The 12348-nt window shown below is 37.5% G+C and overlaps 1 protein-coding gene across 10 annotated transcripts in view; it reads left to right on the forward strand.

Annotated features, from left to right (window-relative positions):
- The window catches only part of LOC122324444 (phosphodiesterase 4D interacting protein), a 58600-nt gene that overhangs the window by 32491 nt on the left and 13761 nt on the right, over positions 1–12348 (forward strand). For 4 of the 10 annotated variants that reach the window (XM_043218839.1, XM_043218845.1, XM_043218843.1 and 1 more), the window contains exons 1-17: positions 182–1977; positions 3846–3983; positions 4124–4243; positions 4695–4787; positions 4890–5258; positions 5362–5466; positions 5986–6123; positions 6213–6392; positions 6758–6952; positions 7036–7314; positions 7389–7502; positions 7624–7693; positions 9512–9627; positions 10649–10818; positions 10942–11065; positions 11143–11302; positions 12132–12248. In XM_043218839.1, the coding sequence (XP_043074774.1) occupies positions 793–1977; positions 3846–3983; positions 4124–4243; positions 4695–4787; positions 4890–5258; positions 5362–5466; positions 5986–6123; positions 6213–6392; positions 6758–6952; positions 7036–7314; positions 7389–7502; positions 7624–7693; positions 9512–9627; positions 10649–10818; positions 10942–11065; positions 11143–11302; positions 12132–12248 (3673 nt within the window). In that variant the 5' untranslated portion in view covers positions 182–792. Of the gene's footprint in view, positions 1–181; positions 1978–3845; positions 3984–4123; positions 4244–4694; positions 4788–4889; positions 5259–5361; positions 5467–5985; positions 6124–6212; positions 6393–6757; positions 6953–7035; positions 7315–7388; positions 7503–7623; positions 7694–9511; positions 9628–10648; positions 10819–10941; positions 11066–11142; positions 11303–12131; positions 12249–12348 lie in introns of those variants that run through there. The other 6 variants (XM_043218840.1, XM_043218849.1, XM_043218844.1 and 3 more) reach the window with 3 other exon arrangements.

Below are 12348 nucleotides of genomic sequence, written 5' to 3' on the forward strand. Positions count from 1 at the left end.
GTGATCGACGATTTTACAAAAACACTGTTGACAAACAATGGACGATAAAACGTCGATCTATAAGATGGCTTTAATTTAAGTGCGGGTTGAGAAGTTAGTAACCATTACTGCGTTTTAAATTAGTAAGACGTATTGCGGAAACGTATGTTTACTACACCCCTCTTTGTTCAGAAAATGGTATGCGCCATTTTTCCCTGCCTCACTCTTGCCACATCGTTTGCTGCTCCGCTCACTGTTCATTGAGACCCGGTTATATACACAAAATACTGTCAGATTAGTGTGGCCGATCGGGGACAGAATATATCATTTTCGTCTACATTTCGGGTAACGGTGGTTATATAAAAACCCGGAGTCGGGCGGTGGGATTCAAATGATGTCCTGTCATGTCGGCGTCTTCACAGAGGAGCGAATGAAACATAATCTGGAGCGCGAGAGTGAAGAGGACGAGCTGACGAGGACGAGCATCTCAACATCGAAATCAAAATCGACTTTTATTTCCAGCGATCTATATATCTAAAGAACGATCGGAAGGCCATACATAAGGATATAAAACAGCACAACTTTAAGACTTGAATTGAATGAATTAAAGGCACCATCTCATCAATGAAAAAAGTGACATGAAATTTTAATAATTTTCCAGCTATATTTTCAGTAGTTACGTTGCCTTGTTTATTTTTCTATTGCTGCGAACTGGAGAAGAATACAAATTTAGGAACTCTAAATGGCATGAATATTTCACTTTCGTTCTTGCCACATACTACTGTAGGTTTTTTAGTGAAGTGAAGATCTATAATGTTGGATTCAAAGATGAAAGACGTGTGTCGCATCTGTGCAAGGGAGCTGTATGGTAACCAGCGGCGATGGATCTTCCACCCAACGGCCAAGCTGAGTCTGCAGGTGCTGCTGTCCTACGCATTGGGCAGGGAAATGACCCGAGACGGCAGGGGAGAGTTTGCCTGCAGCAAGTGTGCCTTCATGCTGGACCGAATGTACCGCTTCGACACTGTGATAGCCAGGGTGGAGGCCTTGTCCGTCGAGCGCATGCAGAAGCTCTTGATGGAGAAAGACAGGCTGAGACAGTGCATTGGAGGACTGTACCGCAAAAACAATGCTGATGATTTTGGAGTGGATAGCGGTGCTGCAGACTCTTCTGTAGTTGACTTCTCCAGGTTGGCTGAATCTGAATACAACGCTCTACTTCAGGAAGATCTGACATACTCTATCTATGAGTCCTGGGCTGAGCAAGGCGCTCAAGAACAGGTTCAAGACCACCAATGCCCTGTTCACCATCAATGCCACGCAGATGCCACTTCGGGTACCCGTCCCAGGAAGTGCAAAGGGTGTGCTGCACTGCGAGTGGCAGATTCAGATTATGAGGCTGTCTGCAAGGTTCCCAGGAAAGTGGGTCGGAGCACTTCCTGTGGGCCCTCCACACGGTACTCCGGTAGTGTTCTGGACAGCGCTGAGGAGACTCTCCCATCCGCTCCTCCACCAGAACCTGAACCTGTCGAGAACAACCAAACCCACCGCCCCAGCGATCCAGAGCCTGTCGGCGTTAGTCCTGCCTCCTCTGTGGAGTCTCTGGACACCGCTGTAGACGTCACCCAAGAGTCTTATCCAAAAGTCCATCTTAACACCATGCAGGAAGAGTCTGAAGAGGAACGATCTGCTATCAAGAGGCCTGGTTCTGTGTGTGGACTTGATATGGCTCTCAGCTTGCTAAAAAGCTTTGAATATCACCCTCTCCAGAGTCAGAGAGGGAGTCGAATTCCTGTGCTCCTCAAATCTAACGCTACACCCATGGAGAGTCCTTATCCTCTGTTACAGGTGCCTCTGATTGGGATAGAGTGTCCCATTTCTCCCCATCTACCAGATGCTCCTTCCAGCATCCAGCAGGAGCTTCAGTTTGAGTTGGCAGAAATGGAAGACCTGTGGTTGGATGAGTATGTGCAGTGCAAGCCATTGGGCCTTCAGAAGGTACACAGGAAGACCTAAGGATTCTCAGAAAATCATCAGAATGAAGAAAAGGCGAAATTAATAAGGGTTGTTTGAAAATTATCTTTTGTGGACACACAAAATATGGTCTGTACACCATATATTAAGTGACAGGAAAGATGAATTTATAGAGCAAAAACTAGATGAAGAACTCCCCCAGGCCTTTTTTCCTCCCAGAGCTCTCCAGCTCTCTGATTGCTTTTGATTACTAGGTTACCCATCATCTTCTTAGCAATTCTTTCCTAGCAACTGTTGTTGTGAGCAACAGCACTTCCTGCCACAGGCTAATACTGAAGATGTTTTTCTAATCGCACTCCTCTGGCAAATACATATTAGCTCTATATTTACACTACCAAGCAAAAGTTTTGGGTTAGTAATATTTGTTTTGTTTTGTTTTGTTTTTAGTTGATACTTTTATTCAGCAAGGTAGCATTTAGTTGTTTAAAAAGTGATATTAAAATATTTAAAAATAATTGCAATATAATTCAGGGGAAAAAATCACTGTTTAAGCAGGCAACTAGCAGAACCTGATTTTACCAAATGCGACATGTTCTTGGATCAATATCTTTGTTGACTCTGGAACAACATTGTGATTAACCAAACAGATTTGAAGAACCAGCTTATAATTTTTGTGAAGTTTAGACTTACAATCAGTGTTTGGTGCTTGTTAAACTGTGTATACATCTATCACTAAATCTGGTTTAAGGGATTGCTCATGGTTGAGTTTAGGTTTAGTTCTAGGGATGTTGTCAAGACTAAATTTTTTACTGAAAATGTTCCAGGGTCAACAAAATAATTTGACCTTGAAACACATCTAACACAGCAAACGTGCTAGGTATCTAATAATAATAATTGTTTCTTGAGAATTCTGGAGTTAAATTAACCATTGACTGGCTGCTGAAAAATTAAACAAAGTAACAAATTATATTTGAAAATACATTAAAAAAGTTATATTAAAGTGTAAAAATATATCACCATATTAATGTCTATACAGTATTTTTTTTTATCAAATAAATGCCGTACTGGTAAGCTTAAAAGACTTTCATAAACAATATAAAAAACCAACCCCATAATTTTCAATAGTATATATGTTAAAAACAGAATGAAGTATAATATGATTTTTTTTGGCAAGCTGATGTTTTAATTTAATCCATCAATAGGTAAACTCCAATTGTCCATGTAATGACAGACAAAGCAAGAGGCAGTATGAGTAATCTGATATTTAGTGTTCACAGTCAGCAGTATTGTACTATGCACAGCCACTTGTAATCACTGTATGCTACCGTAGACAGGACTTAGAAACCTTATCCTTTAATTAATTGCACTGCCACTATTGTGATAGACTAACTTGAATTTTGCACAGTACAGTCTCTGTTCATCATAGAGACTCATTTATATTTATATTTGTTTATATAAGAACTTACGTCAGTAAATAGAGAGAAACAAAGTTAAGTGAAAATTAAAAACAAGGAAGTGAGAGGCATGCCGCCATGGAAAAATAGGACTTCCTGAGGAAGTTATAGAGGGAGGCAATGGTCATAACTGTTTGTTCAGCGCTGCATGCGTCCTCATACTCACGATGATACTTTTAAGTGGTTGACTGGCAAAGTACTTATTGATACTGAAAACATGAAACAGAATTTGCAGAGTATTTCATTTTTATAATGTAAATATTGAGTAGGAAATAATGAAGGATTTATTAGATTAGTGCAAATTTTTTCCAGCCTGTTGATCATTAGTAAAAAAGACAACTTGAATTTCAAATCAAATCAAATTTTACAAAAGTTCTCTGTCTCTAAAAGAAGTAACTGTAGTTTTAAATATTTGTTTGTATGAACTGTGTGTTTCAGAGGTTGATTGAGGAGCAGCAGTGTCAGCTGGCTGAGTACGAGAACGCAGCGGGACAGTGTGTCAGTGAGCTACAGAAGGCCCAACAGCAGGTCCAGTCTCTCCAGACCAAGATCCGAGAGGGCGAGGCTAGTAATAAGGTATTGACATCAAATGTGGCTGTTCATCAAGCGACTGGTGTGATTTGCTGTGCTGTTGTTGCTATGGTGTTGTTGTGTCTCAGCAGGAATGGGAATCATTAAATCGTTATTGTGCTGAGCTCTTTTGTTTGTGTGAATAGAAGTTACAACAGAGGCTCGGGGACATGGAAAGTGAACTACGCTCTCTCAGAGAAGCAGCATGTGGTCAGGAGAGAACAATACAGACCTTGAGTGACTCGCTCAACACTAAAGACCGCGAGGTATGTCTGCCCAAAAAAGCTCAGTGCGGTGACTGGAATATCAGGCTTTCTCCACATGCTTGATGCTTGAGGCATTTGGCATTTGGACTGAAAAGTTAGGTTTGAAGTAGTGTAGCCATATTAATGTCATTATTATGTCACTATTATGCAGTGTAAGAATTTTCTCCAGACATTGCAAAGTAATTTAAAGTTTTTTTAAGAAAATGAACTCAAATGGTGATTTTTTATTTTATTTTAAAGATATAGCTAATTGAGTTAATTAGTCTAGCTTTGGACAGTGAACAAGGGATATGTTAGGTGAATCTGATGAAATTCATTATTTTTAAAATAAGTAAATAAAACTTTAAATAGAATAAGTACTTTTCACTCAAACACACAATTATAGATGCTTTCATTGAAGTTATTAAATCCATTTGCAGTTCTTAATTGATTATTTATTTTTTCATGCTAGATTACTGATCTCCACCAGTTTATTGAAGAACAGAAGGAACTTCTGCACTCCCTGAAGCAACAAAACAACCATTATCAGCTTCAGCATCAGCAGGTGGGAGTCCTCCTAAAATGGAAAGATCACACTCCTCCAAGTTTTCCATTTATTTTCAAGTTCTGTTAAATGCATATTTCTCTCAACGGCTTGCTGGTGCAGGTGTCTGGAGTGGCTCAGAATCGTCTGCAGACTGATCTGTTGGACCTCCAGGGCTCTTTGTTCTCAGCCCAGCTGGAGCTGCAGGGCCTTCAAAGGGCACAGCAGCAGGGCCAGAGGCGAGAAGAAGACCTGGCTCGTGCAAACCAGCGCCTGCAGGTTGATCTTCACAAAGCCATGCAACAGCACCAAGAGGGAGAAAGACACAACCATGATTTACAAGCCGCTCTAGAGAAGGCTCGCCTCGAGGTACAACAAATGGAGGAGAAATGGAGAGACGAATGGAGACAACGAGAGAAAGAGGTTGAGGAAAGAAAGAAGACCATCCGAGAATTGAAGACCTCACTAGAGCATAAAGAACGTCTGATAGAAGTAAGACTTGCAAAGAACATTTTAATGATATCAATCCTAGTATTAGTACTGATAGATCTATAAGGATATTAATCTTTTATTTTATACTCTTGTGTTTGATCAGGACTACAGTGAGTTGGTGGATGGTCAGAAAGAGCCTTTCGAGAATAGAGACAACCTCATCCACAAACTCAAACAACGCATTCAGGAAAGAGATAGAGCACTGGAGGTACATAAATACATGTATACAAGCTGTTTTACATATTATATTTTTAAATAACATTATATACAAAGTTAGGGTTGGTAAAATGTGTAATGTTTTCTTTTGCTCACAAAGCCTTCATTTATTTGTTTACAAATGCAGCAGTATTAAAATATTAAAAGTAACTATTGTGTATTTTAATTATTTTTTTCCGGTAATGGAGTAGATTAATTGTCAGTAGCCATTACTCCAAAAATCACTTTAATATGTCGGTTTGATGCTTAAAAATATATATATTTATAATAAGCGTTAACAAAACATACCACTTAATATTTTTGTGGAAGCCATGTCTTCAAGAATGTCTTCACAGTCGCTTTTGATGAATAAAATTCCTCCTTTACTAAATGAATTAGTGTAAAGTATTTATTTATTTAACAAAAATACCAATTTTTTGAATAGTAGTGTATGTCATAATTTTTATGTTCTTAGAAATGCTGTTGTATATGCAATGTGCTATATCAATAAAGTTTGCCTTACCTGTCTCAGAGAGCGATAGATGATAAATTCACGTGCATGGAACAGAAGGAAGATGAGGTGCACAAACTCCAACTGCTGCTGAGAGAGAAAGAAAGAGACCTGGAGAAACTTCGATGCGTGTTGTCCAACAATGAAGAAACCATCACGGTATTTATGTCTCACTCACATACTGCTAAAATTATGAATACCAGCAATACGATCTGCTTAAAACTATTTTCATGTGCTTATCTGTACAGAGTCTGGAGTTGTTGCTGCGTGGTAAAGGTTTAGAGCTGGAGCAGGTGTGTGAGGCCTGGCGCAATGCTCAGGGTGTTCAGCGTGAGAGAGAAGACTCACACATACGCAGCCTGAGAGAACGAGACACTTTAATCAGTCAGCTGCAAACATCGCTGCACACACGCACCAAAGAGGCTGAGGTGAATGCAAGCTTCAGATAGAATGCACATTAGTGTTCGTTTAAACTCTGTAAATGAATAGCTCACTCAAAAATGAAAACGTTGTTATCATTTACTCCCCTCAAGTAGTTCCAAACCACAAAAAAAGTTTGTAACCAGGCTGTTTTGGGCCCCCATTGACTTTCATAGTAGGGAGAAAAATATTATGGAAGTCAATGGTGACCCAAAACCGGCAAACAAAAAAAAAAAAAAAAAAAAAAAAATACTTTCTGTTCGGCAGAGCAAGGAAATTCATACAGGTTTTTTAAGTACTTGAGGGTGAGTAAATGATGAAAGAATTTTCATTTTTGAGTGAACTATTCTTTTTAACATGCATCTCTCTGCAGGAGATGACTGCGGTTCTTCTCAGTAAGGTGTCAGTCGGGCCCAGTGAGGTGGCTGAGGAGCTCAAGTCTCGGCTTCAGCTCAAAGAGCGTTTGTTCCAAGAGCTGCTGTCGGACCGCAACAGACAGACTCAAGAGCATCACTCACAGGTCCAAGACCTGCTTAACACTATCAATGCAAGAGAGCAGTACATCAAGGTAACACTCCACCGCCGACAGGAATCGTAACACGACCTTATGTGCCTCCTGATCAGTTTTTAACGTCACACTCAATCTGCCAGGATTCCGCAGGGCGTGTGGGTCAGGTGATGGCCGAACAGACATCTCGATTGCAGGAGCTACGTAAGCAACTCGGGTCAGCTAACCCACAGTTGACTGAAGCAGACACACAGGCTCTTCAGGATGAGCTCCGACTGACTCTTCGCAGAGAAAGAGAGGCCCAGAACCAGCTCACCGGCCTGCATTCCACCCTGGCGTCCCACCAAGAGGACCTCAAGACCCGGGCTGCAGATATAGAGGCTTTGAGCAGGACTTTGAGCATCAAAGAGGACATCATCAAGGTTTGCATTTAGCCTGTGGGTTTAAATTGTTATGTGTTTGTAGGTGTGGGTATTTATTGACTTGATTTATTCAGGACTTGCAGATGCAGTTGGTGGATCCGTCAGATTTACCGCTGGTAGAGCGACTGACCCAAGAGCTACAGATGCTCAGAGAGAAGGTGGAACATCAGAGCTGTATTAATCACAAGGTAAGCATATATTTAAAAAAAAACTGTGTATAAAGGAAACAAAATTAAGCTGCATGACTTGTTTGGTGCTGTACAGTTGCAGCTGTTCATACATATACTGAATAATTATTATTTTTTTAAGCAGGCTGTTTTGGATCCTCTGGTGTCTATGGAAACAGGACAAGCGGCTAAATCCCCTGCTGATTTTGGAGGTGGGGATGGGCTGCAGTTTGGTCTGTAATGTGGCCTCCCGGGCTGCAGAGGACAAATGATGCCTTGTGCATTGCATCGCAATTATAACTACTAGATAAGCATGTGCTGCGATTAACAGATGTTTGATTTAGCAACAACTAAAGACTGAATTGTGCACTTTTAGGTATTTAAAGCCTCTAGAGTCTTGTATAATGAATTCTAACAGCATAATGTTTACTTATATTTTATCTTACATGTTTGCATGAAGATTTTCTAATGTTCTGTTTTATTTTCAACGGTGCAGTTATTTGTATGTGAGCTCTTTTTTTATATTCCACGTGCTTAACTTTTATTTATTCATTTAAATCAAAAACCTTAATATATAAATTTGAGGGCTATCAAAAGTGGGTTTTATTTTATTTCACTGTCACTGTTTACTGTAAAAACCTATGTAAAAAAATGCACTATAGTGCTCCAGAATGACAGTTTTATTGTATTTAAGTGCTGCTGTGTTGTTTTAGAAGGAATTCTTCAATAGATTCAGAGCGTAGATTTAATATATGTTAACATAAGGGTGTCTCTGCATGAAAAACAACTGATGCTTGTAGCATGTTATTTAATACACTCAGTATTAAGCTAAATGTACACCATGTTACTGCCTAACTGTTGCTTTTAAGGATATTTAAATAATATATGTGTTGTGCATTTAAGGTTTTCATTTTATTGTATGTACCATGATCATTTTGACTCTCAGTAAATTATTTAATGAAATATACCAAATCAAAAGAAAAAGCTGGGGTGATATGGTGAAAACCTCCTTATTTATACTGGGCCTTTCCTTTCTTTCCCGTTTCCTAAAGTCACAAGCACAAATAATGCCCAAGTTTTAATGCTGCACATTAAACCTAAGCAAACACATTTTCTTAATGTCTGTTTGTTTATATTTGATCCATAAAGTCCTAGACGTGCCCTTTTGGATTCTATACAACATACACAATAAAGCTGACTGCTCGGTGTAGTCCTGTGACACGCAGTCCAAAATAATACTGTCAATCTAAATTGAAGCTAGTAGCTGATTTATAAAATATCAAATCTATATCATGAAACCGTCACATTGCTTTGTTTATTAGTGAATGCAGTGCACACCAAGCATTTACTAAAACTTGTATTTTAATATTCATTAGTTGTACATTATTTTTGGCTATAAACAGCTGAATCCAGTATCACTGTAGTTATATAAATATTAAATTTATCATTAAAATGATCATTAAACATCAAAATATTACATTTACATTTAGTCATTTTGCAGACTATATATTATTTAAACATTAAAATTGTCTTGCTATTAGTCGTGTACTTATCCATAACATCTTTTTAAAAAAAAAAAGGTATATAAACTGCAAAAAATATAGCACTGAATATTTCCACTATACCGACAGTTTTTTCAATATTCCGTTAACTTTTACAAATCAGCTTCCAGAAGTGGGCAGTGCTGCCAGTCAGGAAGTTAGTGTTTTTATCTATTTGCTCTTGCTCTTCCTGTCTTTCTGCTTGCTTTGCGTGTGTGTGTGTGTGTATAAGAGCCATAAGTATATTCTTGTCCCTGAGAGTCAATATGGTCCTGGATTAGCTTGGTTTTACGGTAGAATAGTTTGTGAATATGCTGCATATGAAAGGTTACTCACAGAAGCCCACTGTCAGTAAGATGAGCCTCATTAAAGTATTATGTTCACTAGTCTCTATAGAGACACGTAACAGTCAGTGCACGCTGTGTCTGTGAGTGTGTGAATGCGTTTGGGTGTATTTCTGTACTAACAATTCAATACTTTATCCCCTAGGTTTTACATCGGAAGATGGAGATGAGGATGATGAAGACTGCATTAGTGAGTTTGCAGACAGTGTTGAAGACGAGGAGCGATCCAAACTGACAGCTCAGTCTTTGGTCAGTGTGCAGGTAGGACAACACGCTGAAAGCATGATAGTACTGCATGTATTTTGGTCATAGTCAGAAATATGTTTTGTATATGTAGGTTTATGTCCGAAGGTATAATGTATATTCAGCACATCTGAAGGATATTTTGCATTTATAGAGCTTCTTTGAAGCTTACAGAGCTTCAAAGGATTGAACCTAACTATACTATATTATACTGTGCGGCATAAAAAGGAGATTTAAAAACTGTCAATCATGTTGACGTACGCTGTGCAATATTATTGGCAATGCATAGTCATTTAAACAATGGTAATTCAGTATTTATCTTATGAAGTGAGAAAGAGAGAAAAAAAACATCACAATATATTTTAACACACAAAAGCAGAAAATAAAAATAAAAAAGGCAAATAAACTACTACAAGTAAATGTTTTTATTATTATATTGAATGTGTTTATTTTTGTTTTCATTTTAGTTTTATTTTAACTATTTTTTTAATCTATTTTACCTTTATTTGTTTTAAATTTTGTAATTTGCATTGTCATTTGTCATAACTAAATATCTTTTTTTATTGTTTTATTTCAGATATGATTTTAATGAGTATTTTATTATTTCAGTCTAAATTTGTTTTAGTTACATTTCTTAAGAAATCTAATATTTTATTTTGTTTTATTTCACTGCAGTTCCAGCAAGTGTAGTTAACAATTTTAAACAATACATTTCTAACAATAAACATCCATCTGATGTGTAAAATATCACAATTCTAGGTAAAATTATAGTTTTCCATAAGCATCTCTCGATGATTGTCGATTCAAAAAATAAATTACCAGTCATTAAGAAGATAAAGCTTGTGCATATTTTTTATCTGAAAGGGATGTTTTCTATAAGACATCAAATGTGGATAAATCCATATAAAAAGTATAATTTTTATGCACAGCAGGCTTTAGCTACAGTCATGGTATATGTGCACTGTAACACATGTCCTTTTTCCTAATCATAGTTTTAGGAATATATAGTATAGAAAATAACAGTATTTCCCTTCCATAGAGCTGTGATCAGCATAGAGGTCTTAGGGGCTGTCAGGATGCAGTAGCTGAGGGTCCAGGGCTGGCAGAAGTTAAACTACTGGTGGACCAGAAGAGGGCAGTAGAGAGAGAACTGATGGAGCTCAAATCCCAGCTGGAAAAGGCTGGTTTTTCCTCTCTTTCTCAAATGAGGTACAGCTATATATACAACAAAATTACAAATGGCTATTTTATGAATAGTAAATTAAATTAATATTCAAATAAAAATTAAATACGTGAAATTCTTTTTTTTAATTGTGTGTGCTCCTAAAACAGGAAAGCTTTCTTTACTCTGTGCTCTGAAAATGAAGAGCTCAAGACCATGGTGACAGGAAGACAACCTCAGAAGAGCACTTCAGATAGGTGCGATGGACAGCTGGTGGATGCAGCTGATGTAGAGGTGAGTTTGGTTTATGATTGAGGTTACATAGCATTCGTGTGTTTTACTGCAAACTTGAATGGATGTTTGTTTTTCAGCCTAATGAAAGGCAGCCAGTGTGTGAGCAGACGGTGCGACTGAAGTCTGACCTTGAGCAGGTCCAGCAGGAGAGCAGAGAGCTTCAGGAGAGACTCATGGTGTCAGAAGCTACGGTTCAAGCTCAGGCCGAACAACTTAAAGACTACAGAGAACTGCTCAGTGAGAAAACACATAATAGCATCTATGAAACTATTGACACTTTCTTGAGAACTAAAATGTTATTTTGTAGGCTGCTTAATGTAGAATGCTTGACTAAAATGAACTAAAGTTAATAATCTGATGAAATACAATATATAGAAATGCTATATGTAATACTATTACACTTTAATACTATATGAAGAGTTCATTTGCAAAAACAGATAGCTCATTTTTTTTTAATAATTCTCAAAACAAATCATCTCCAATTAATCTCAATCGAACAGCACTTTGGTATATTTTGACTAGGTTAAAAAGAGCTAAATAATAAATAAAACACAATAAAAGCATGATAACAATAAAAAACAAACATTTAATGCGTTTTTGAAAAAAAATCTTGAAAATATAGAAATGCTATATTTAATACTACTATACTGCAAAAAAAATAATACTCTATGGCTATGTTACAATTAAATTTACTATATGTGACCCTGGAGCACATAAGTAGCACAGGTATATTTGTAGCAATAGCCAACAATACATTGTATGTGTCAACATTTTTTTTCTGAATCTATTAGGGTATTAAGTAAAGATTGTGTTCCATAAAGATATTTAGTAAATTTCCTACCATAAATATACAAAATCATTTTCATCAGTAATATGATTTCCTAAAGACTTCATTTGGACAACTTTAAAGGACATTTTATGAATATTTCTATTTTTTGCACCAAATATCCTATTCTAAAATGAGCCTTATGACTGGTTTTGTGGTCTTGGGTCATATGTGTTAAGTAACTAAATATTTTAATTAAATTTGCTATAATTAAAGAAATATGTCTGGTCTTTTGTTCAGCTGAAACATCAGTACAGCAGGACAATAAGCAGGTCCAGGTGGACATCCAGGATCTGGGCTATGAGACGTGTGGGCGCAGTGAGAACGAGGCAGAGAGAGAAGACACCAGCAGCCCAGGTAATCTCATTTGAAGTTACCACTAGGGGGCGTTTATGCCTTAAAATTGTGGAGCCTAATTTTACTTTTTAAAAACTGTATCAAAACATCACATCTTCAT

This window comes from Puntigrus tetrazona, chromosome 20, assembly GCF_018831695.1.
Source record: "Puntigrus tetrazona isolate hp1 chromosome 20, ASM1883169v1, whole genome shotgun sequence".
In the NCBI taxonomy this organism is placed as follows: Eukaryota; Metazoa; Chordata; class Actinopteri; order Cypriniformes; family Cyprinidae; genus Puntigrus; species Puntigrus tetrazona.